Genomic DNA, 27,250 nt, shown 5'->3' with positions numbered 1-27,250 from the left:
AAAAAAAGAAGTACAAATTGCCAGTTATAAAAATAGTCACAGGGATATAAGTACAGCATAGGGAATATAGTCAATAATATTGTAATAACTATGACTGGTATAAAATGGGTACTAGATTTATCGGGGTGATCACTTTGTAAACGTATATAAATGTCTAATCACTATGCTGTACACATGAAACTAACATAATATTGTATGTCAACTGTAATTAAAAAATAAATTTTAAGGAAATAAATAAATGGCTTAACATTTTTAAAAAATGGATAGTGGGCCGGCCAAGTGGCTCAGTTGGTTAAAAGCGTGAGCTCTGAGCAACAGGGCCGCCAGTTCGATTCCCACATGGGCCAGTGATGCTGAGTCCGAGCTGAGCTGCCACTGAGTTGCCAACAGGTGGCAGGATGGCTCAGCTGGAGAGAGCATGTGCTTCTAACAACAAGACTGCCTGTTGGATGGTGGCTATGTCCACCCACAACTAAGACTGAACTTGGCACCTTGAGCTGAGCTGACGCCAGGATGGCTCAATGGATAGAGCATGTACTCTTAACAACAAGGCTTCTGGTTCAACTCCCTCATGGGATGGTGGGTATGCCCACCCACAACTAAGACTGAACACAGCACCTTGAGCTTAGAGACCACGAGCTGCCAACGGGTGGCCAGATGGCAACTGGCCCCCCCCCCCCCGAAAAAAAGGATATACCGTAACCGTGTTTTGTAAACCATACAGGTTCTCCTCTGAATGTAAGAGGTTAGCATTGTTTCCCAATCCCACATGAGCTACTCCTTCTCCTACTCTCTCCCTTCAACTCACAGAGCCAGTGCAACCTAAAACCAAACTGTATGTCGTTGACTTCATGGGAGTTGTTTTTTTCCATGCAACTGAACTATTTCATCCTAAGAGGTGGAGAACTCATTGTATGCCTCCCCTATATACACTCCATTACTTAGCAAAAAGCACAGCATATAGTAGGTGCTCAATAAATGTTTGCACACTAAATGACCTTCGACAAATGCTTGTTAGCTGAATAATACCTCCAGCTTATCTTTTTCTTCCTAATGGAAGCTGGTACTGATCATTCATGAACTTGCAATGTTCTCACCTTCTTGGGAGTGATTAAAATTTGTGACCACAAAAACAAATATAAGCCTTTAAAATCAGAAATGGGGTATACCTTTAGGACTTGTGTGTTTCCACAGAACTTTTCAGATGTTTGAGTACTGGCCCAATATAAACCTGCCAATTTCAGGGGCAGTGGGGAGTAGAACAAAGAAGATTTGGAGCTATCTCACTAAGGGTCTAGTCCTGTCTCTAGTACTTGTTAGTTTCAGAGCCTCAGTATCCTCATGTATCAAATAGAAAGAATGGCAGTCTATCTCACAGTTATTGTGACCCTTAAGCAAGATGAGGAATGCCAGAACGTTTTTTATTTGTTTGTTTTTAGCTCTAAGTAACATTAATTCAACAACCATTTATTGAGCACCAAATCTGAGCCAGGCAATGTGTTAGATGCTGGGGATACAAGGATGATTCTCTCCAAGAACTTAGCTCATGTTTAAAAGGAACCAAACTAAGACACCAATTAAAATGCAATCTGATAAGGGCCAGGTAATGATACATGTGAAGATGATGGGCTCTGGGGCAGCAGAGAGGGGCTCATCGCCCTGTCTTTCCTCTGAGGTTGGCAAGAGAGGGCAGGGATTGTCAGTGGTCACCAAGGAAGAAGCCCCAGGAGGAAGTCATATTTAAGTGTACTTATCAGATGCCCAGCAGTTGGACAGGTAAAGAAGGTAAAAGAGGAACATTCCAGATAATGAAAACAAGAGACGTTTCATTCATTCATAAATTCAATGAACATGAATTGGGCACATGACAGGCGAGGAACTCTAGGAAAATACAGATAAACAAGATGTGAGCCTTGCTCAGGGGGCACACCTTTTCCACACAAGCAGCCAGCCAGGTAAAGGCACTTGTAATTCAGTCTAGTTAGTACAACAATCAGGGTAAGCTCAAGGTTGCCCCTCATACTGGCAAATTCAAAAAACTTCAGGTAGCTTACTATGATTTCTAAGCAGAGGGCATATGGAGTGAGATGAGGCTGGAGAGAGGGCCAAAAGGCAGAGTGTGGGGGTGGGGAGAGCAGCTTCCTTTCCCGTATTAGTCATGTGACCTTGCACTGGTTACTTAACCTCCTCAAAGCTCCAAACCAGAGAGAATAATAAAAACTACACCAAGAGGTTGTTGTGCGGATAAAATGAAGTGATGGGTATAAAGTGCTCACTATAGTACCTGGAATGTTATTAGTGCCCAAGAAACGTTGGCTGCCATTATCATTATCATCATAATCATCATCATCATCATCATATTATTATTATTTTTATTATTATTATTGCTGCTGCTGCTGCTGTTGCTATTGCTGTTATCAACTTAACTAAGGGCAATGTGAACAACTTAGGGAAAAGGAAGTACAATTGTTCTCAAGCTCTTAACTTGCTGAAGTCCTTAACAAAGCAAAGGCAGGTCAGGATGTATTCTATGTCATCCTTTGTCCTAGCCCAGGGCTTCTCAAAATCTTACATAGAAAGAACCCTAACTAGAAAGGGAGTGAGTGAATATTCCCATGTGGTACCTCCTTAATTGACTTTGACTTTTAAATATATTTTATCTTAGAAATTCACTCTCCTCATTTCTGTCATCGTCATTATCATCACCACCACTAAGGAAAAACAGTGCTTACTCATTTCCAGGCACTGCTATGATGTTTTTTAAGCACAAACTCGTTTCATCCTCACAACAACCCTATGGAGATAGGTACAATTATCATTCCCATTTTACAGATTAGGAAGCTCCTAAGAAACCTTAAGTAAGTTGTCCAAGATGACAAGCTAATAAATGTTGGGATTGGAATGTGGACCCAGGCAGCCTAGCTCTAGAACCACTATTCAATTGTTGTTACCTCTCTAATATAAAAATGCCTCCCTCCTTAAATCCCAAACAAGCAATGAGCTGCGAGTAGCTGTGTCTTGCTCACCTTATGGCTTCAGGCCCATAGACACACAGCCAAACGCCATGTGTGGGGAACAGCCTAAGACCCAATAGCTTTCTCCAGGCTTGTATAGGGACATAGCCTCTCTAAGGACAAATGCCCACAGCAGTCATGTGGCTGAGGGACTCAGGCAGATGACATGTTGGCTGCCACTGGGAGATGATTAAAAATCTACCATTAAACCAAGCTGTACTTAGAGCAGACCTCTTTTAAAGTAGCTTTTCATCAGGGGATTATATTTTCTTCTTGACAATTTCCTTAATGGCAAGAAAGGCTATATGTTAGGAGAACAAAGGAGACCCAAGGGCAATGAGTGGAAGATTCTCACCAAGGTGGGGCTGGGAGGAAGGCGGAGAATTAAACAGGCAGAAGAGAAGATGTGCTCCCTCTTTTATTCCTATACGACGCCCCAGAGCCGCCCACCCCCATCTCCTCTCTCTACCTCCTTCTCTAGGGGCACTAACGGCAGCCCAGAGCTCATTAAAGTTTAAACAGATTGATCAATAGGGACAGAATGGTGAATTGTCCATCTGCAAATTACCAAGCCCTTCATGAATATTTAAGGAACTAAACTAGGAGAAGGAGAAGACACAACCCAGCACTCCATTTTTCCCTCTGGAAAAAAAAAAGGAGAAAAGAATGTTTGTCATTTCTGATCACCAGGATATAAAAGCAAACAGTCAAGTGAAACTACAAACGAACACGTCTTGGCCAGTGTCACTCCCTTATCCAAGCCAGCAAGCTGACTCCAATCCAATGGCACTCAAGAGCAACATGTGCCTGGCGCAATTCAGAGATGCTCTAGTCAGGCCCAGCTTCCTGGCTTTCTCAAAACACACCATGTTCTCATGCCACGGTGCCTTTGCACCTGCTGTTCCCACTGAACAAAACGAGGTTCCCCTCACTTGTCCACATGGAAGGCAGCACAGTCCAGGGACCAAGGATGCAGCACTGGAGTCAGACTGCTTAGGCTCCAGTCCTGTCTCCGCTACTTACTAACTCAGTAAGCTCCCTGACCTTTCTGTGCCTCTGTTTCCTCCTCAATAAAACAGGGGTAGGAATAGTACCACCTTTACAGGGTGGCGGTGAGGATTCAACTACACGATGCATGCTAACACATTGTACCCCATGCTGGGAACACATGAAGACACAGATGTTAGCTATGGTTACCAGTGACTTCCACATTCGGTCACGCCTGACAGAATCCTGTCTGCTGTTACATCCTCTGTCTAGTCTACCCCAGCCCCTCAGGGTTAACCTTTTCCTCAGCCCCAGCCACAGCCACTGGGCTCCCATCACCTTTCACATCGTATTTTGGCCGTCTATTGGTCTCTGTCAGCACTACACGATGAGTTCCGGCAGGGCAAGGCCTGTGTCTAAAGTCACCCCGGTGTTGTCCCTGGCACCAGGTAGACACACAACACACACTCAGCAGGTGGGGGCAGGGAAGAATATGCAAGGCAGGAGTGTGCCGCAGTTGTGGCTGTACCTTTGTGACAACACAGCACGCGGCCCAGATGTCCTCGGAGGACTGCTCATGGTGGTTGAACTCAGGCTCCCACTTGTGAATTGGCTGGTCTGCAAAAGCCAAAAGGATGCCCCTCTGGTCCACCAGCGCTGCACGGACACTGCCTGTTCCAACGTCCACGCCCACATAGTAGCGCCCTGGTTCCTGATCTCCACCAGGCATTGTGTTCCCTCCACCTGCAGCGATCAAGGGTAAAAGCCACATGAAGACCAGGTGGGTCTGCAAAGTCAGGCACAAGACATCTTGAAAGTGGGAGTAAAAGAGGTGCAGCTAACTGACTGGTCATCTTCTATTATTTATTCACCCAACAAAAAGGTTGAGTGCTAACAATATGCTAACAGGCACTGAGCTAGGTGTTGGGTGAACCAGACAGACATGGCCTCAGACGTGGAATTTCCATTCCTGGAAGGGAGTCAGATGTTAAGTATTTACGAACCTTAAGGAAAGTCATAATATAGGGTACAAAGTGCTACATGGGTAAATAAAGGGTTGGAGGAGAACTGAGATTCTAGAAGTAATTGATATGCATTCATTTTATTTATTTATTTATTTATTTTTTTACCTCTCCTTCGATCCTGGGCGAGCCCCCAAATGATATAGGATATTTGTTGTGCTAGGGTCATGGTCTCGTGGAACCGAAGTATGGAGACACCAACCAGAGAGGTCAAGTTGCATAAAAGGAGTTTATTAGAAGTAAAAATACATTTCAAAGAAGCAGAGGCAGCCCAAGCAGTGGAGAATGGCTCAAGGGCCATTATTAGAAAAGAAAGTACACGCCAAAGAGTTTGGAGAGGGCTGAGCAAAGGAAGCTCAAAAGGCCCAAGGGGACCCAAAGCCAGGGAGTCATTATTAGGAGAAAAAGTACTCTCCCAAGAATTTGGAGCGGGCCCCGAGCAGAGGCAAGGCTCAAACTGCTCAAAAGGCCTCGAAATGCATTTATTCTCATTGAATTTGTCAAAACAAGGACAGTGGCCATGGTACTGAAAAGGAACCTCATCTATCCAAGCATTTATTCAAAGTGCCCTTTGCTAGATGACTGGATAAAAGAAGTTGTGGTATATATACACAATGGGATATTATTCTGACATAAGAAAAGATGAAACAGTGCCATTTGTGATAACATAGATGAATCTGGAGATTATAATGTTAAGCAAAATAAGACAGACAGGAAAAGTAGAGAATTATATGATTTCACTGATATGTGGTATATAAAACTGAAAACAACAAAAGAACAAGAAAAACAATTGAAGAAACAAAAACTCATAGACACAGGCAACAGTTTAGTGGTTACCAGAGGGTAACCAGAGGTGGGTGGCATATGAGGGTAAAGGGGATCAACTATATGGTGATGGAAGGAGAACTGACTCTGGGTGGTGAGCACACAATGTGATATATAGATGACGTATTACAGAATTGTACGCCTGAAATCTATGTAACTTTTTCTAACAATTGTCACCCCAATAAACTTTAATTTAAAATAAAATAAAATAAAATCATTCTCTACTGAGCACTTATTATGCGCAAAGCAGTGTGAAAAGTACAAACCTCCCCTCTACTCCTCACTAGGACTCTGCATGGTGAGTGCATTTAACTCTCTCTGTTACTGGTGACAGTCACGTAGGGGAGACTCTAAGAGGCACGGAACTTTTCTCTTCGCTTTAGGTCTACCTGGGTAAGAACAGGCAGTGTACGATGATGCACATTATACTGCTGGGGAAACTGATCTCTGAGGAGTTAAGGGATTTAGCCAGCATCCCTCAGGAGCAGCCTAGACCCACAGTCCCACATCCGTGAGCTCCCAAGTCTCATGCTCTTTCCTGTCTTTGTTAACAGCTGGCAGGACAGGTTTGGAGAAGAGACAAATATACTGCAGCCCTGTCATAAAGTGACTGAGAATTGGAACACAGCCTCCAGGGAGACAGGCTCAGGAGTTTGTTAGAGAATCTGTTTTCCTTACAGACCCCTTGTGAGTTACAAGGAAATCTGACCACAGAACACTCAGGAATTCCTTGGCCTTCATTGCCGCTCCAAGTCCCTTTGGTCAGATCAGCCCACAGGACACAGAAATCTCAAAGAGGCTTTCATTTTGCAGATTGGCCTTTCAGAGAATGAGAACAAGCCCCCGAGACAGCCATGCTGGTGAACATGCTACAACTTCCCAGGTGAGCTCAGGTGTTAGCACCCAGCATCTAATTTCAACCGCAGCACCATTCTGTGCCCTTCCACTTCAAAAAGGTAATGTTTCCTAGGCAAAGTCACCCTGGGGGATTCTAACACGAAGTCAGACGGCAGATGTCCGGTTACTGCTTCCGGGATATTTATCCCAGTCAAAAAAACAGCTTCATCAGAAGTGACTGCTTCTGACTTCATCACAATGATTTCCCAACTGTGTCTGCCCCCTTTGGCTTGCTGGCTCATGGCAGTTGGGAGAGGAATACAGGACAGCTGTAGCAAGTACATCTGCTGCCTGCATCTGAGTCTCAGAGGCAACTCCCAGACTCCAGCCTACCGCTTTTTCATCTTCTCTCCCTCTCTCACAGCCCTCTGGGAGCTCCACAGGACCAGTGGCACCAGTTTTCAAACCATGCATTCCTTCATTCATTCCACAGAAATACCTTTTATTCAACCCTTCATTCAAAGAAAATTTAAATAAAACAGATCAAAGCAGGGCTGCTCTATTTGAGGCAAAGATCACCTTTGTCCGATCCTCCCCCCCCCCCCCCAGCAGAACCTCTGTGTTCAGGAAGGCTGAAAAACACTGGATTAGGGCTGTGATACAACCTGAGGCCCTCAGCATAGCATCTCAGGCCTCCACGAGCTTCCCTCTGCCTGCTTTCCAGCTGTGTCTAACGCTGTCCTGCCCATTCTCACACCCAGCTCGAGGCATCCCCAAACTCCTCTCAGGTTCTCAGCTGCATCCACTGCTGCAGGACCAACTGCCCCATCACTCAGGCTCTTCCTAACTCCTTCCTCTCCTGTCTGCCTGCTGACCATGGACTTACACTTTAAGTTCCAAACCATCACCTCTCCAGGGACTACATCCTGCCCTTCTCTGTCTCTTGGTGCTACCAGCGGATCATGCCCCTTTCTTTAAAAAGTTACCACTCAGAATTGTGGTTTTTTTATTTTCTTTCTGTGTCTGTTTCTTTTACTGGCCTGAATCTGGGAGAGAGAGAAAAAAAGAACTTATTGATTTCTGCATCTCCTGCTCCTAGCAGTGTCTGATTCTTAATTGGTTTTCAATAAGTGTTTTCTGAATGAACTACTGCATCAGTGAATCAATAGACAACAAGGATAAATAGGTCCATGTTTTAATAGTTTGAATTCCTAAGTTTGTACTTATATGCGCTAGTGCTTTGCCTTGATTCTGATTTCTGCATGCTTCATTCATTGAACTAACAAATATCTGGATGCTTTTAACCACATTTTCTTAATGCTAAGACACTCATTCTTTCACATTTAGCTTCTCTAAAATCTGACAACCAATGGCATCCTGCAATTAATTAGTAGCATGTTCTTTCTTAGTGGTATAAGAAATAATGTTGCATCTTGAATGACATACAAGATTTAAAGAAACGCAGAATGGGCCAGACACCAGGCGCCCTAGGAGCTCAGGATACAGGGATGGACAAAACAGGACAGTACATTGGCTCAGTTTCTTTATCTGCAAATAGGAGGAAGACTGACCAAGCTATGCGCTCCACCTCTCCTCTACTGACCATACACGCACCTTCCTACTTTACTTGGGATCCCCTCTTAGCTTCCCAGTGTCTTCACTGTGAAGAGCCCCATGGGTGCTGCTCAACACTGAGCTTAGCATCTTGCTGACCTTGGCTAGAATATTCCAAGACTATGCTAAACACATAGTGGGGGAAACAAGGAAATAAATAGAGAATGAAGAATCTATCTAACTTACACAGACCTAGGCAGCCCTCATCCAGGCTTCCCCCACTCCTGCCAGCCTCAATGACAAGAGGGCTGGGGACCCTGGGGGATGGCCCAGCTGCTCATGCCTGGGTTCCCCATGGAGAGGAAGGCTCGCCGTCTTCCTCTGCAGGGGTATACCATCTTACCACCCCCCATCCTGACATCCTGATTTATTTCCAGTAAAATCCAAAGAGGCAGATTTCCACTCTGCAGCCAACCCCGGGCTTACCCCAGTTCTGGTTTTTGGATCCATCTCTTTGCTAAACAGGAAAGAGCCCACCCTTCAGAGAATCCCCAACCTCACACATGGAAAGTGGAGCTTCACCATTAGACTGTTAACTCCACAGCTGCCCAGGTCACAGCCGTATCCCCAGTGCCAGCACAGTGCCTGGCACACAGCAGGAACTTGACAAGGCTCCGCGACTCCGTGGATTCCTGAAACACCTATGATTAGGGAATTACTGTGGATCCTGACGCCCTGCGAAGCGACCTGTTTACATCACCACCTTTCATTCTGACTGAGCCCTAGAAGATAACTGCTACTATCATCCCCATTTTACCGATGCAGAAAATGAGTCCTAGACAGGGGAAGTAACTTACTCCAGTATGTTTTACAACCAGTAAGTACTAGAGGTAAGAGCAATCCCATTCCCTCTGGCTCCAAAGCCACTGACAGCTCCCAGGACGCTACCCTGCCTGATACTCCTCCGCCATTAAATGCTATTGGCCAAGGGCTCTGCGAGGTGCCCCTGCCTGCTTTGCCTAAGACTGGCTAACTCAGAACTCAGGCTGGCCACATGCAGAGACGGACCCTTCCCAAATGCCGGGCCGCCTCTCTCTGGCAAACCACCCATTTCTAGACCATATTACCGAGGTATCAGTCAGGAAGAGAGTCAGGGGACAAGCGTGTCATATGCTCCAGCATCGTTCGTACACACTTCCCAGTTCATGTTTTTCTAAGAAATAGACCCTAATTAAATATTTCAGGTTCACATTTCCCATTATTATAGTTTTAAGTGAGCTCTTTCGATTGTTGTCACACCTGGACCCTGAAAGCCGCAAAGCAGGGAAGTTCAAGCCAGCTTCCCTGAAACTCGACCCTGTGAATTACAAAAACACCAGCAGAGGGTTTTCTGCAACTCGGGGCACTGGGCTTCCCGCTTTGTGCCCTTTGTTCCTGGGTCACAAGTGCCACCTTCTGTGTTCTGGACTCCACACCGTATTCCAGTTCCTCTTGGCCTCAAAAATAAAGTAATTGCAAAATGGAAAACACTATTCCTTTTTCTAATTTGTTTTAAAAAAAATGACTAGGGTCCTCTTGTGTGTCTGGCACTTTCACGCATATGTTAACCTCTTCCAACTGAAGCCTAATCAAGTCGGTAAGCCTATCCCCCATTTTATACCTCAGTGGGATGGGAAAATTTGCCCCAAGTCACACCAACAGTAAACGGCAGTACCCAGGTTTGAGCCCCAGCTTCTCATGGCAAGTTTAGGGCTCTTACCACATTACCAACCTAAAATTGAAAACCACATCCTTTGATGACTGCTTCAGTAACAATATCAACAACAAATGCAGCAACAACTATCATTTATTAAGCTCTGCTCTGCAAATCACCCACATGATTTCATGATTTCATTTAATCCTTGTAACAACTCTATGAGTAAGCAGTATGAGCCTATTTTCCAGTAAAGGAGGCTGAGGTTCTCAAAGATGAAGGTGTTTAAGGCCACAGAGCACAGAAGCAGAGGAGCTGGGATTTGAGGCTGAGTCGGTGTGGCTCCAAAGCGCAATTTACAAATGGTGCAAGTCAGAACTTTGGTTCCATCTCAATCTTTTTAGGCAAAGATGAATACTCTAAATAGAAAAACAATGGATAGGGATATGGGGAGGGTGATCAGACAGAGAGAAATAAGGACATGAACTCTGGAGGCCGAGAGAAAGCAAAATACTAGAGAGAAACTCAAGCTGTGTTGCGTACAAGTCCTGAGCCACCCCTAACTGCTCGGTCCACAAGACGGGCACAAACAGCCTCCTGTCCAAATCCCCTGCATGGACTAGACTGAATTGTAGCTCCTATTCATCATCAAAAGACGGCTCTTATGATAAATATTTATACGGTTCATTAAATAAGAGCCTGTATAAATATTATTAGAAATGTGCCACAGGAAGCCACAGACTTCACGGCTGATTCTTCAACAAATGTGCAAGCTGCTCAAATGCATCGTGAAAAAAAAGGGACCTGGGCACCAGAGGCTGTTCTTTGCAAGACTATTTCAGCAATTCTAAGAAGGGGGTCAACGCTGCAAACACTGTGCTGAAAACTGATCGAGCGGTTGTTCTCTTATTATTTCCTCCTCCTTTTCCCTTAAATAACCTACTAGTAATAATAGGGTTTCCTAAGACTAGAACCCTGTGGAGGTGGTGAGCTTACCTTCAGTCCTATTTCTTAAACAGCCACTACTCCAAGGCTGATTTGGTGACAGTGTCTGCAGACACAGTGTCCCCGGAATCTGGGAGGGAACTCAATAGTCTCTTTCAACTTTGATCTTTGGACTTTGCTGGGAGCTCATGCACGTGAGAGCTACACCATTTATTTAGCTAGTTAGTTAGTTATAGTGCAATCAGGGCGTTGGTAAGTTTGGGAAGAAAAAGATAAGCAATGAGTATGCCTGTCTAGTTCAGTTATCTTAACAGAAAGAAGACTTGAAACAAACCTCACATGCTCTAAAATGATGAAAAGTTCAGGTAGAAGGAAAGAGCTCATTGGCAACAGTAACAGGCTCTCTTATTGGCTTTATCAACAATACGCATGGGAGAAAAAGTACAGCTTGCTGACAGGTACTTTTGTTCTTAAAGTGAAAGGGTGTCTCCTATGGCTCCCATCTCATAGTATCCTTTGAAAGATTACTGAGATTATGTAATTGAGTTCCTAGCGAAGTGCCTGATGTATGGTACACATTCAGTAAATGGCAGCAATGATTAGGACTATTATTATGTGCCAACCTTCCCTTCCAACACCAAGCACCTCTGGATACCTGCAATCTTTTAATATGTGTCATCTATCCCTAGGTGTTCTCACCATATCTAACAGATCAAATTCCAGTAAAGAAAACAAATATTAAGTGTTTTCTCTGGGCCAGGACACTAGGAAGAGGAAGCTGAAAAATATATGATCTCTGATTTTTAAAAGTTGACAATTTAATGTACGAATCTGATTTTTGAAAATCAAATGGCAATGCCTCCAAGTCATTCCTAGTTTATGTATTCTAAGCTAAACCTAATGTACCTAGTAAAATTGCTTATGTCAGTAAAGTGGCTTCACATTACCACCGGAATCCTGGCCACACTCTTGGGGCAAAACATCCTATTCCAACTCCACTTTCCTCCACAGAAAGCAGAGCCACTAGTTGGTACAAAAAGTACCAGTTTACTGTCTTCCCTCGCTATTCTCACCGCTACATCAGAAACTCAGTCTTTTTCAAGAACTTGAGCATCTTCATGCTCTCTCCACTGAGTCCATTTTTAAAGCGAAACACGAGGTGATTGGAGGAGGGGTAAGGTGTTAAATCAGACAGTAGAAAGGTTGGCTGTCCTTTCAAATTCAAAGCCGGATTCCAAAAGTCAGAACTCACCAAATCTCCTCACCTGCCTCACAATATGGCAGCTACAAGGATCAAAACCGAGCCAGTCCTATTGTAGATGGTGGCCAGAAACCATCACTCTCCAAGAGCCACACGGTCAACGGCACAACAGCAACAACCAAGGAAATACAAAATCCAACCATGCTGAGGCCAAATGCATGTATAGGACCTAAAGAAATCATGGGTGGAATAGCTGACTCATCAAATGACATTCCCAAACCCTGAAAACAAACATCGCCTGAGAGCAAATTAGATTGGATCTCCCACATTCTCTTCTAGAAAACCCTGCATACTCTCTCTTCTGGTCTTTTCAACCCTTGTGGTCCAAAAAAGAAAAAAAAACCTCACTTGTTTTTTTGCCTTCCAAAGCCTTAATGGGGCCCTACCAAGCTATTCTCTTTGCAGGGAAAGGGAGAAGGAAACCCATTAAGGTGTGTGCTGTTTCTCCTATTTACAGGTGAGGGCACTGAAATCCCGAGAGGATCACTCTCCAGTTGATGGTCACAAAGCTCACAGAGGAAGGAGGCCATATTCAAATTCAGGTTCGTTTAAGGTGGAGCAGGATTCCTGCTACTATCCCAGAAATGACTGGGCTTTCCCCACAAACCAAGCTACCTTCACCCTGGACACACTCGGAATGCCCTTCCAAGTCTGTTTATTCTGTGAATCTTTCTCATGTATTCCATCACTGGAAATGCCTTCTCCATGCTGTGATTAATAGAGGACCTTCTATCACTATAACTGCTACAGTGAGAAGCATTAGATAACTGGGAACGTTCTGCCTCCTACTTCATTGACCCTACAGTGAAGCACAGCGTAATGTAATGCAGTGATAGGGGAGGTACCAGGTGGTAGGGGAGGGGAAGATTATTCAGGTATAGTCAAATACCTTTTAAAGTAAAAAGCCTCTAAGGACTCTGTCCGTGGAGAGTTCTAGAAGCAATATCAGCCTCTGTGTAAAGCACCACACCCCTCCCCTAGGCCAATCTCCTTCCTGGACCAAACGCCCCACTTCCACAGGCAACTGTATAGAAGGAAGAAGGAAGATGAAGACAGAGCCCAAGATCCCCTTGTCTGAGTCTGCCTATCTCTCAAAAGCCCAGTTTACACCCTGAGCTCACTAAAAGCCAAACTTTGAATCTGACGGTCTCACTATCATGCCAGGACTCCGGAAGCAGAAAAAGGACAGAAAAAGCACAAAGACAGTGAGGACTGGTATCCTGATTCTTAATGCAAAGTTATTATATTTTAACCCCAATATGCCCATTACAAAGCCCAGCCCAGCCCATAACAGGGAAAAGTATAAGCAAATTTAGTGATTTATGATTACATGGACTCTTTCTGAAACATGAATTCCTGAACTCTCTTTGAATTCTGAATAATTTAACTATATATGTAGTCTTTCTCCCTCTCCTTCTTTCTTCTCTAAGGGGCTACTGTTAATTTGCTGATACAATTAACTATGAAATGCTTTTCTACAGAACTAACCAGACCTTCAAAGCAATGCTGTTATTATTAGCATATTGGCCGAAATCCACAGCTTTTCCCAGAAAGACACTCAAATTAAAGGAAAAGAAAAACCCACCAACCTTAATGACTGCTGTCAGGAAAGGCTCAGGGCAGTATTAGGTAGAGCAACAAAATCCACTCCCCACACAGCCCTGCAAAGCTTCTTCCTCAGAGACAACGTCCAGCCAGAGGCTGGCTGAGGTTTTTGGCCTATTCTTGCGTTTACCTGTTTACAAAGCATGGCCAAGTTACTTTAAGGCCCAAAGGGAAAGGCCTAGAGAATGAGATATTTGAAGATGAAACATCAGACTTGGGGAACTGACAGTGGGACAGTCCACAAACACACCCGCTCCAAGCACTTCAAGAGCTACAGTACCAGCTTAACCACCAGAGCAGCTTCTGCCCAAGATAAAGCCTACGCTCTCTATGTGGCCCACAAGGCACTCCCAGCTCTGCCTCCTGCCTGCCTCTCTAACCCTACTTCCCTACCTGATCTCAACCCCTTATACTGCAGCCCTACAGAACTATCAGCAACCCCTCAAATAAAGGTTTAGCATCTTTGTTCATACTGTTCCCTCTTCCAGTGTTGCAAAGAATACGAACTTGCAGTTCACAGAAAAAGAAATGCAGTGACTACATAGGAACCTTTCCTCTCACAAACAATGTAGGAAACGCAAATCAAGACAATGCTGAGACAATTTTACACCTAACAAATCAAATTTTTTTATAAGACCTACTTTCAAACCAAAATTTTTTATAAGACCTACTTTCGGAAAGAGTGGAGAAGCAGGCAGTTTCATACACTTTTGGTGATAGAATAATTGGTCCAAACTTCTTTAAAACGATTTATCAATATCTGTCCATTTTCAAAATCTACCCGTTTACCTAACAGTTTAAATTCTAACAATTCAGTCTTCAAAGAACTTGCAGATTGGCTCACCTAAAAGATATATACAAAAATGACCATTACAATATTTTTTTTTATAAAGGCAAGAGCACACTCACAAAAGCCCTGGAAACAAATTAAATGTCTATCTATAGGGGACTTGCTAAAATTGATACATAAGCAACCGTTTAAAATAATGAGAAGGATCTAAAGAAAAATGATAACTATATAGCATTAAGTAAAAAAGCAAGTTCTTAGACTCTCTGGTATGACCCCATCTGTATTATTATTATTTTTTTAATTTATTTTTTTATTGTTAGTTTCAGGTGTACAGAACAATGCAATAGTTATCCTTTTCACCCTCACAAAGTAACAACCCCCCTCCCCCCATCTACTGCCCTCCCACCCCCGATATCATGCTTATCTATTACAATTCCATTGAATCCGTTCCCACTCTCTACTCCATGTCCCGAGGTTATATGTATATATAATTATAGTTGACATACAGTATTATTCAACATCAGTTTCAGAAATACAATGCGGTGGTCAGGCCTCTACATCGACTATGAAGTGGACTCCCCAACAGGACATGGGTCCATCTGGCCCCCTAAGAAATACTTACAACATTATAGATTATATTCCTTGGACTGTCTTTTTCTATCCCTGAGGCCATATTGCAATTACCAATTTGTATTGTCTCATCCCTTCCTCTTCTCCTTCATCCCCACCCCCTCCCAGCTAACAACTCTCAGTTCTTCCTCTGTGTCTCTGAGACTGTCTCCATCCACTTCTCCCATTGCATTATTTTTTTTAAGATGGCGCATCAGTGGTTCTCAAAGTGTGGTCTCCAGAAGATCACCATCCGTATCACCAGGGATGGTGTTAGAAATGCGAATTCTCAGGCTCCAGCCCAGATCTATTGACTCGGTCTCTCTGGGAGTGATGGTCCACAGCCTGTGCTGTAAAAACACCCTCCAGGTGACCCTGACAGATGCTAAAGGTTGAGAACCACTGCACTGTGTGATAACTCAACATACAAGACCTCAGGAAGAATATGCAAACACCTGCTCACTGCAGTGACACCTAAGAAAAATGCAGTGAAAGCAGGGAGGGCAGTTTTTAACTTCCCTTCTCTCTGCTGTTTGAACTTTCACAAGCAGCAGCTATTCCTGTAATAAGAAAGCTCTTCCTTGAGCTGAGTTGAATCCTGCTTGGTATGGCTCCCACCCTCGAGTCCTTGTTTTTATACCAAGGGATCACCCAAACCACCTAATCCCTTTTACGTGAATTATTTCTTCAGATGTTTGAAGATGACTCTGAGAACCTCCTAGTGAGTCTCCTTTCCTCCATTCTACATATTTTCAATTCCTATAACTGTTCCTCCATGCCATGGCTTTTTCTAAAATAAAAAGAGAGGAAGAGGGATAAGGGGCACTTGATACATTTACAAGAATAGTCTTCAGAAACCTACAATTCCACATCGTCTGGAGATGAAGCAAACTTAGCTAAAAGAACACTGCAAGCACACAGTAGGTCTTCTCTACCTTCCCGAAGGCCCTCTGGATGCAACACCTGCTGTGACAAATCAGTGGCCCATCCAGTGCAATAACCAATCTCTACACTAACATTCCCATAATCTGTTCAGGAGAAAATGGAAAGGGAGCTGGGGTGTCTTCACAAAGTGTTTTTGAAGGAGGCTTTAAGGTGGCCCTCCTCAAATACCCTCCTCTTCCCGTAACAGAGCACTAGAGCTTAGTGTTACCTGTGTTTTCTCAATATGCATCGTCACATGAACCCAAATATTTCTTAAACTTACTTCTATTCCGAGCCAATCCTCATCTTGAAAATAAATTTCTCACAAGCATTTACTCTGTGCCAGGCATGGTACTAGTGCCTTAGTGAATGGCCTTGCCAACCCTCCTAACAGCTTGGGAGAGGTCCACTGCACACAGATGGGGTAACCAAGGTCTATGCAGTTAGGTCACTTGCCACCCTCAGGGAGTCAGTGAAAAGTGGAGAGGGACGTCAGTCCTATGCTCTTTCTACAATGTCACATGCTAACCTTTAAACATCTTAATAACAGCCATGTTCCAGGGTCAAAGTCGGTCACATCATTCTATAATCCAAGAATTTGGTGAATTACACTGAGCTTAACCTGTCTAAATCATTCTTGATTTTACAGACTTTGTCTTCTTCTCAGCTTGCATCCTCCATATACAATCAGTTCCTGAATCCTTTCTCAATCTCCCCATTCCATGGCCAGTTTAACAGAATTCAAGCTACTGGGATCTCAGCCCTGTCTGCCACAGATTTCAGTGTACCTCAACCCCAAATCCAGATGGCCAAGGGACAGGTAATACATTTAGACTGAATGATTTCTACTGGATTTCCCCGCTCTCCCTAAACCCACCCCACACAAAAAGCGCTATATATATGGACTTCCTGAATGAACTCTGCTTCATTTTGTCATCCATGTTAAGAACTTCCTAAGTAAGTCATGATGAAGAGGGCATTATAGGGGCCTCCAGGGAAAAGCATGCCTAGTTTAGAAAGGAAATCTCATCATTTCTCCTTCATGTATCAAAACTACTTCTCCCCAAACATACATACTATTCCTTCTCTCCTGTTTCAGTGGCTGGTATCACCAAACACCCCGATACTATAGCCAGAAATCTAGACTCCTTGTGTAGTTATTCACAGTTTGCCCCCTCCTCTATTACATGTCCATTCTCAAGCCTTCTCTGCTGCTCTGTGTCCTGAGGACCATAGTCCGGATCTCCAAGGCTGTCTAGTCCTGTTTTCTAGTGGGGCTTGGCCAATCACAAGCATTAGCAGAAGACTCGAAGGAGAAAGGGAGTGAGGTCAGGCTTTCCTTAGGCGTGGCCTTGAACTAGCCGTACCTCTTGAACTAAGGTAACAGATGCTCTCAAGGCAGCCTATCCACATGATTTCTTCCTTTTAAGGTCTGGTAACCATTTCCTCTTGCCCCATTAAGTAGAGGGATATAACAAACCTATTGTTATTAGCCAAAGGGGTTCAGACCACCCTCATATTTGTAAATAGGTCCTATATTGAAAAGTATCCTAATTTGAGGATGTATTATGTTTACTTCTGATATACTTCACTGTGCCCTTTCAGTTCTCAGGTGGCAAGAGAGGTCCCCATCATTAGTGGTGCCTCGTTATCTCAAAATCCCTTCCTCACATCCTCAAGTAGTCCTTTCTTTACATTTTCTTCAAAAATTCCCATTGAAGACTTCCACGTCCAGGCAAGATGGAGTTATAGGAGCCATATTTACCACCCCCACCTGAAACAACTTAAAAAATGAACAAAAAATATGAAACAAAGGTTCGCAGGACACTGGAAGTCAGGCAGCAAAGCAGTGATCCTAGAGAGATTTGCAGGAAGAGGGGGATGAGGTATTCTGAAATTATTCAAGCTTAGTGCCTGGAACCATGGCACAGGAAGGGGGGAACTCAGGCCAAGCCCCGCAGTATGCCTGAGTTGAGGAGACAGAGTTAGGAATCTGTGGAGAATAAAGAAGCTAGAACACTTGAAACTGAGTACAAGAGAGAAGAGAGATGCACAAAGCAGCAATTCCAGAAATCTGCAAAGAGTTCTGTCCGTGTATTCAGAAGAGCACCAATCACTGCATGCATGTGAGGAAACTCTCTGAACCAGAAACATCCAAAAAGGTTTAGAGTGAGTAATCAGTGGACTTCACACAGGGTCACAAAAAGTGCCTTTTCACAAGAACTCTACCCAGGGCACTGGGTAGAGTATGCAGGGGATTTGACCTCAGTAGTGAAGAAGAATTAGCTATGGTCCCACCTGACAAAGCTTAAACCAAGAATCAGAAGGATCAAAGTATTTCCAGATGACTTATACATGCCCCAGAACAAAGCTCAAGCATACTTATAGAAATACAAATATCTAGCATCCAACAAGGTAAATACACAATGTCTGGTATTCAATAAAAAATTACCAGGCATGCAAAGAAGCAAGAGAATCTATCTAAGATGAGAAAAACAATGGACATTGGCCTAAAACTGACACATTTAAAAGAATTAGTCACAGACATTAAAAACAGCTATCATAACTAAATTTCATATGTTCAAATGCTAGAGGAAAGATTGGACATAGAAGATATTAAAAAAAAGACTCAGGTTGAAATTCTAGAAATGAAAACTAGAATGTCTGAAATTAAAAAAAATTGACTGTATGGAATTAGACAGTACAGAAGAAAAAATTTGTGACATTCAAGACATAGTAATAGAAACCATACAAAATAAAACAAAGAGAGAAAAAGATTTTAAAACATAAACAGAGCATTGATGAGCTTGGAAAAACTTCAAGTGGCCTAATATATGTGAAATGGGAATCTCTGAAGGAGAAAACAAAAAAGGGGTCAGGAGAAATATTTGAAGACATAATGGGCACAAATTTCCCAGATTTGGTGAAACTATAAACCCACCAATTCAAGAGTATCAGTGAACCCCAAGCACAAGAAAGATAAAGAACAATAAAATAACTGAAGAAACATCATACTCAAATTGTTCAAAACCAACAATAAAATCTTAAAAGAAACGGGGAGACATTAGTCACAAAAGAAAAAAACGAAAATAACACAAGCAAGGAGACATCAGAGTAAGATCTTTAAAGTACTGAAAGAAAAAACTTTACATCTAGAATCCTTTACCATGTGGAAAAAATCTTTTAAAACTTAAGTTGAAATAAAGACTTTTCCAGACAAAAGACGGAAATGTTCCTTAAAAGCAGAACTGCACTACACAAGGCCGCAAGGAAAATGATATCCCGTGGAAATCTGGATCTATACAATGTAATGAAGAACAAAGGGTAACATTGTGGGGACATAAAAAGAATTTTTTTTTAATTATTTGAATGCCTTAAAAAAATATTGCTTAAAACTAAAACAATAACCATGCATTGTGGGGTTTAAACATTTGTAGAAGTAAAATGTGCAACATACAAAAACAGTAGCACAAACTCTAGGAAGGAAGAATTATAAATCTATTGTTGTATGGTTCTTATATGTAAAGTGGTATAAATCCACTTGAAAGTAGACTCTGATAAATTAAAGATGTATACTATAACCCTTAAAGTAACCAGTAAAATAATATCAAAAAAGTTATACTTAACTAATAAAGGAGAAAAAAAATGAAATTATAAAAAAAAATAACCCAAAAGAAGGCAGAAAAAGGAAAAAAGAACAAAGAACAGATGGGACAAGTGGGGGGTGGGGGTGGGGAAGCAAAACATATATTTAAACCAAACCATATGAATAATTATCTTAAATATAGTCTAGATACCCCAATGAAAAGGCAGTAATTGTCAGACCTTGCTTTGTTATCCAATCTAACTACATACTGCCTACAAAGAAACCACTCTAAATATAAGAGCACAAATAGGTTAAAAAGTAAAAGGAGAAAAAAAATATAGCCTAAAACAGCAATCAAAAGAAAGCTGGAGTAGCTATACCATTATCACACTAAGTAGATTTTAGAGCACAAATATTACCAGGAAAAATGACTAAGTAGATTTCAGAGCAAATAATATTATCAGTTATTATGAACTAATAAATGGATGACTCACCAAGACAACCTAACAATCCTAAATATTAATGCACCTAATAACAGAGCATCAGATACATAAAACAAAATCTGATAGAACTTCAAGGAGAAATGCATATATCTACAATTATTATGAGAGATTTCAATACCCATCTCTCAATAATTGATAGAATAATCAGAAGATCAGCAAGTTTATAATATACAGTAGTAGTCAATAAAGTTGACCTTATAGACATGTATAAAGCACTCTACCTAACAAGAATACACAATCTTTTCAAGTGCACATGGAACATTTACTGAAACAGACCACATTCTGGGCCATACAACAGTCTCAAAAAGTTAAAAGAATTCAAGTCATACAAAGTCACATTCTGTAACCAAAATGGAATTCAATTATAAATCAATAATAGAAAGATAGTGGATAGTCCTTAAATATTTGGAAACTGAACAACACACATCTATATAAACAAATGGATCTAAAAGGAAATCTAAAGAACTAGGAAGTTTTTTTAACTAAATAAAATAAAAACATAGCAAAAGTTGCAGGATGAAGCTGAATCAGTACTTAGAAATGTATAATATCAAATGTCTATATTAGGAAAGAAGTCTTAAATACATGGCCTCATCTTCCACCTTAAGAAATTAGAGAGAGTAAAAAATAACCCAAAGTAAGAAAAAGAAAGGAAATCATAAATTTCACAGCAGAAACCAATAAATTAACAAAGAAAATACAAAAAATAAGTGAAATCAAAAGTTGGTTCTTTGTGAAGATCAATAAAATTGGTCATTTCTGGCCAGAATGATCAGGAAAATAAACAGAAACATCACAAATCACCAATGTTAGGAATGAGGAAGATAAAAATCACAAAAAAATAGGGGACTATCATGAGAAACTTAGGCAATATATACAAATACCTTGAAATACACAAACTATCAAACCTAATTCAAGAAGAAACAGAATCTGAATAGTCTTATATTTTAGAACAATTGACTTCTGCCTCCCCCAGCCCAGGAGAAAAACTCCAGGCCCAGATGGCTTCACTGGTGAATTTCACTACCAAACATTTAAGGAAGAAAATATATCAGTTCTACACCAACCCTTCCGGAAAACTGAACAGGAGGAAACGCTTCCCAGTTCATTCTGAGACCCGCATTATCTTCATACCAAAACTTAAAAGGACAATACCCATCATTAACATAGCTCCAAAAATTCTTTAAATTATACCAAAAACAATCCAACAAAATATAAAAAGGATAATAGGTCCTGACCAACTGGGATTTATCTCAGGAATGCAAGGTCAGTTTAATACACAAAAATAAATAAAATAAACAAATAACAATGAATGTAATTCATCGTATTAAGAATTTTTTAAAAAGATGATCTCAACAGTTACAGAAAAAAGAAACTGACAAAATACAGCATCCAATCTTCATTTAAAAATGAACACACACACACACACACACACACACACACACACACACACACACTTTTCAGGAATGCAGGAATAGAATTGAACTACCTAAACCTGTTAAAGAGTTTCTACAAAAAACACAACTAACATCAAATTTCGTAGTAAATGATGAAAAAAACGAATGCTCATTCCTAAGATCAGGAACAAAGCAAGAGGTCTGCTTTCATCACTTCCATGCAACACTGAGTGGAGGTTCTTGCCAGTGCAAGAAAAAGAAATAAAAGGCATCCCCGCTGAAAGGAAGAAGTAGAACTGTCTTTATGTACAGATAACATGATCACCTACATAGAAAAATCTGATGGCATCTACAAAGAAGCTATTAGAACTAGTAAGTAGTTTGACAAGATTGCAGGACACGTGATCAACATACAAGTATCAACAATTGGAAGCTGAATTTTTTAAAAACAGTATCATTTACAATAACATAAAAATACGAAATAGCTACAAATACTCGGACAAAGATGCATAAGACCTATCTATTAAATGGTACAAAACATTGCTGAGAGAAGTTAAGGAAGACCTAAAAAAAAAATCAAAAGATATACTGTGTCCATGAGTCAGAGAACTCAATATTTTAGATGTTAATTCTCCCCCAAATTAATGTATAGATTTGATGACGTTCCAATTAAAATCTAAGCAGGACTTTATTTTGAAATTGACAAAATCACTGTAAAATTAATGTGGAAATGTAGCACACCAGAATAACCAAAACAACTTTTAAAAAGAACAAAGCTGAAGGACTTATATTACGTTACTTTAATACTTTTATTACAAATTATCAAGACTATGTGGTATTGGCATTAAAATAGACAAAAAGCTCTATGGGACAAAATAAAACATCCAGAAATAGGTCCACATATATACAATGGAAATTGATTTTGATCAAAGGTACAAAGGCAATTCAATGGAGAAAAGAATAGGCTTTTCAGCAAGTAGTGCCGGAACAATTAGCACCATACAAAAAAAAAAAAAAGAACTTTGTTTCACATCTGGTACTAGATTAACTTAGATTAGCTATAGGTTAACTTAAAATGGATCATGGATTTAATATAAAACCAAAAAACAATAAAACTTCTTTTAAAAATAGGAGAAAATATTTGAGACCTCAGGCTAGGCATGATTTCATGGATACAACACCAAAACCATCATCCATAAATGAATAAACTGATAAAGTAGACATCAAAATTACAAATTGATAACTTAGACTTCATCAAAATTAAGAATTCTGCTTTTCAAAAGACACTGTTAAGAAAATGAAAAGACTCAGATGTGGTAAACAACTTGTAATGAGGATATACAGAGGGTGCCAAAAAATGTATACACATTTTAAGAAAGGAAACTATACTAAAATTGTAATACTCAACATATACCAATAACAAAAGATGAATACGAGTCACGTTTGAGTTCTGCAATTACAGAGATGCTCCAAGTGATTGCCATCAGCGTCCAGACACTTCTGATTATGGCAAACTACTGCCTGAGCAATGTTGACCAAAGTGTTCACTTGTGTATATTTTTTGGCACCCTCAGTAAATATAAAAACCTTTCAAAACTCAATAAGAAAACAAACAACCCATTTCTTAAAAAAAATGGACAAAAGATTTAATAAACACTTTACCCAAGAAGATATATGAAATATGTTATATATGAGCATACAAGCACACAAGAAGCTTGAAATTATTAGTTATTTAGGGAAATACATATTAAAACCACGAGAGAGGACTCCACATTATTAAAATGGCTAAAATTAAAAAGTAACCACACCAAGTGTTGCAGCAACTGGGAGTTTCACACACTGCCGAGGGGAGTGTAAAACGCCAACCACTTTGAAATACAGGTGGCTGCTTCTTAAAAAGTTACACACACACCTACCATGTGAACTAGCTAATGCACTTCTAGGTACTTAGCCAAGAGAAATGAAAGCATATGTCTAGCAGCTTTATTTGTAGTAGCCAAAATCCAAATATCAACAGGTAAATGGATAAACAAAGTATGGGATAATCATATAATAAAATAATACTCAGCAAATAAAAGGATTGAACCATGTATGCACACACAACATGGGTGAGTCTCAAAATGATTAAGTAAAAGCCACCACACAAGAAAAGATAACATATAAGTTAGGACAATTAAATTCGGGAACTTGCTGCAACGATGTTGCTATTAGAGGGATTTTTCATTATGAATTTCGTTAACTGGACCATTAACCAAGTTTACTATTTGGAAGTGCTAAAAAGGCTGCGTGAAAGTTATACGACCTGAACTTTTCACCAACAACTCATGGCTCTTGCATCAAGACAATGCACCAGATCACACGGCACTGTCTGTGAGGGAGTTTTTAGCCAATAAACAAATAACTGTATTGGAACACCCTCCCTCCTCACCTGATCTGGCCCCCAATGGCTTCTTTCTTTATCAGAAGATGAAAGAAATATTTAAAGGATAACACGAGTAACATGACGACAGCTCTGATGGCCATGCCAGAAAAAGGGTTCCAAAATTGCTTTGAAGGGTGGACTAGGTGCTGGCATCGGTGCATAGCTTCCCAAGGGGAGTACTTCAAAGGTGACCGTAGTGATATTCAGCAATGAGGTATGTAGCACTTTTTCTAGGATGAGTTTGCGAACTTAATTGTCTGACATCAAATTGTATGAACCCCCCCACAGATAAAATCCTAAAAAATCTTAATCTCTAGTGGCAAAAAGTAAATACGGGTTGCTCTGGGGGAGGGGTGGTACTAGGGAGAGAGGGATTACCAAGGAGCACAAGAAATTGGGTGGGGGGGCGGTATTAGAAATGTTCTTTATTTTGATTGTGATAATCATTTCATGGATATGTATATACTTATATCAAAACTTCTCCAAGTAGACACTTTCAACATGTACAGTTTATTGTACATCAAGTAGGCCTCAATAAAGCTGTTCAAAAATACCCCAGCTCGGAATGCCTTCTTTTCCCCACGGTACCTTACCTGCTACATTCTTTCTTCATCCCCTACATTCTATCAGTAATTAATTCCTAACCATTCTAGTGTCCTAACCTCTCTCCAGTCCCAGGACTATGACCCTAACCCATCTCTTACATGAGTTACAATAACAATAGCCTCTTGCCACTCTTTACACTGCAGCCAGAATTAACTTTGTAAAACACAAATCTGACAGTATCACTTCAACAGCTCCTGGCTGCTCAGGAGATACATTTCAATCTCCCGTAATGGGACTCACATGACCCTCCGTGATCTGCCCCTTGCACCCTCCCCAGCCTCCTTTCGGGTGATTTGCCACCTCCCCTTTCCTGTTGAGCCACACTAATCAACAATGTGCCAGGTTTATATAGTTTTGCTTATGCTGTGCCCAAAGCAGATGACCCCCTTCCCTTTTGTCTTTCTCCAGCCCACTCATACCGAGGCTCCGTAACTCAGCTCGGGTATTATCTGAGTTTTCCTCGGAAACCCCGTATTAGGCCATTTGCCCTTCTCTCATCTTCTGCATAGCTTGCCACAGCACTAATCTCACTATCATATAACCTCCCACATCAGACTAAATACAAGCAGGATGGATGCAAGTTTGAAAGCAGGAGCCCAGTCCTGTTCTCCTGACTTTCCCAGAGCCTACCACAGTGCCAGCCCTAGAAGACACACCACTAGATTAGTGAATAAATGAATGAAGAGAGGAAGCACTGGTTTGGATGACATCATCTTATACCACCTGGGTGGATTCTATGTGCCACCTTACAAAAAGATAGGCAGGTGAGAGGTTAAATGAGCTCCAGAGTAGATTCTGGTAAAACAATGATTTCAAATCCCCTGGGAAGTGGGGAGGAGTCCCACTCTGGCTGGGAGTTTAAGGACAAAATTCATTACCTCAAATTGTTTTCAAAACCAGCTGGTAATTGACTGTGATTTGAACTAAGTGAAAGGTTAGGAAAAGGGAACCAGATTCCAAGAAAAGACAAGGCCCACAGCAAAGATTAACATAGCCTGGAAGAAGGCCCAGTCTGCCCCCAGTAAACTTAATTTCATCCAGAAAAGCACAGCTCTCCACCCTCTGGGTTATTTCCTTCTCCCAATACATGTTTTGACATCCAAATACAGCCAGGGAGGCTCCTATCCTTTCCCCCCCCACCCCCAAATCAATCTCCAGGCCCTTTTCACTTCTCTGGTCTGCCCCCCCTCCCCCAATCATCCTTAATAACAGTCCTCTGGGCCCCTCACTAGGAGGTCCACCTCAGCTGGTCCCTCCAAGAGCCAGGCCGGTGGCCATCAGGTCAAGAGGCAAGCAGAGGGCCTCATTAACAAGAGACTCCCAGAAGGCCAGGAGGTAGTCAGAAAGTAGGCAGCAAGACCCACCTGGCAACTTCAAACAACAAGAAATCAGGATATACATGTGGTGGCTGATGGGAAAGTAGGAAAAAGCAAACAAAACAAAGCAACGCTCTACCGTTTAAATAACTAAGAGCAGACTAGCCTTCTTTCTCACTGATTTGCAATTCAAAAGCATAATCATTTCTTCCCTCCTGAACGCCTATTTTAAAAATTAACCGTATAATGATGAATAATGAGGGCTCTTCCATTTCTTGGTAATGACTGACCCTTTAATTTAGGGACGAAATTAGTTAAGACAAGAGAATTGCTTTAAGAGGAAAACAGCCAATTAGGGAAATTCACCATTTTGCATTTTGCCGATCCTTTAAAAGAAGGGAAATGAATAAAAATGAAAAGATCCCCCCAGGCCTTTCCTACCCAGGATAACAGTCACCAAACAGCTTTATACCATCTAAACTGCACCTCAAACTTTATCACAAACTGCTAAAAGCGTTTAAAGGTACAAGCAGCACTGGCCTTAAAATGCCTTAAGTAGCCAGATTTGAATTTCAAGGCTCAAAAACGCCTAGGAAAATGTCCTAAAAAGCGGCAGGGAAGGGGTGAAGGGAGGAGAGAGAAGAAGTGAATCTAGTTAACTGGACAGTAACCGCAGAGGACCTCGGGTTCCAGACATCTCACAGGCAGCCTTGGGGTGCAGTCAAGGCTGACCCTTCTGTAGAGTGGCCGGACGCCTCACCCAGGAGAGGACACAGGGGAATCAACAGACCAAGGACCAGCTGGAATGAAACTTAAGCGGCCACTGGGGGAAGAGGAAGAGGAGGCAGTGACCGCAGGAAAAGGGAGGGAGGCTTCGGCCAAGGGCGCTCTCAGGTTGGAGATCGTGCGCGCTGAGAGAGCCTGCGCGTCCGCAAAAGCCCCGGGTGCACACGTGGGACTGAGAGGAGGGTCACTTACTTGTCCAATCTGAAATTACATTTTAGCTAGCGGGGCTCTGCAGGTTGCCACGCTCAGCCGCAGCGCGCCGGGGCTGGGCGGTCCCCGCGGGGGTGGGGTAAGGCCCCGCCCCGCACCTAGCCCCACCCCCGTCCTCTGCCGCCCCTGTAAAACGCTCCTCGATTGGCCCTTTGAACCTGACCTGGGATTGGCTCGCGCCAGCACAGCTGGTAGGTGGAGCGGAGCGCAGCTTCACCTCGGCCCCTCCCGACCCACTGTACCTTTTAAAGACAGCGAAGGGGTTTTGTCGGTTCCAGCTGAGAGCTTCCCACTCTGGGGGCTCGTTTCACAGAGCTTACCCACGCAAACTCTGCAGCCCCTCGTGGGTTTATATGTC

At 42.0% G+C, this 27,250-nt stretch overlaps 1 protein-coding gene across 12 annotated transcripts in view; it reads right to left on the bottom strand.

Moving 5' to 3' along the window:
* The window catches only part of FGGY (FGGY carbohydrate kinase domain containing), a 415,184-nt gene extending 388,208 nt beyond the window's left edge, over window positions 1-26,976 (bottom strand). For 2 of the 12 annotated variants that reach the window (XM_019623667.1, XM_019623672.1), the window contains exons 1-2: window positions 10,929-11,035; window positions 4,531-4,745 (exon numbers count right to left, since the gene is read on the bottom strand). In XM_019623667.1, the coding sequence (XP_019479212.1) occupies window positions 4,531-4,731 (201 nt within the window). In that variant the 5' untranslated portion in view covers window positions 4,732-4,745; window positions 10,929-11,035. Of the gene's footprint in view, window positions 1-4,530; window positions 4,746-5,131; window positions 5,210-10,928; window positions 11,036-26,577; window positions 26,722-26,874 lie in introns of those variants that run through there. The other 10 variants (XM_019623675.1, XM_019623668.1, XM_019623676.1 and 7 more) reach the window with 10 other exon arrangements.
* Window positions 26,977-27,250: the final 274 nt, after the last annotated feature.

Source organism: Hipposideros armiger, unplaced genomic scaffold (genome assembly GCF_001890085.2).
Source record: "Hipposideros armiger isolate ML-2016 unplaced genomic scaffold, ASM189008v1 scaffold_557, whole genome shotgun sequence".
In the NCBI taxonomy this organism is placed as follows: Eukaryota; Metazoa; Chordata; class Mammalia; order Chiroptera; family Hipposideridae; genus Hipposideros; species Hipposideros armiger.
This window is presented reverse-complemented; position numbering and strand designations above follow the sequence as displayed.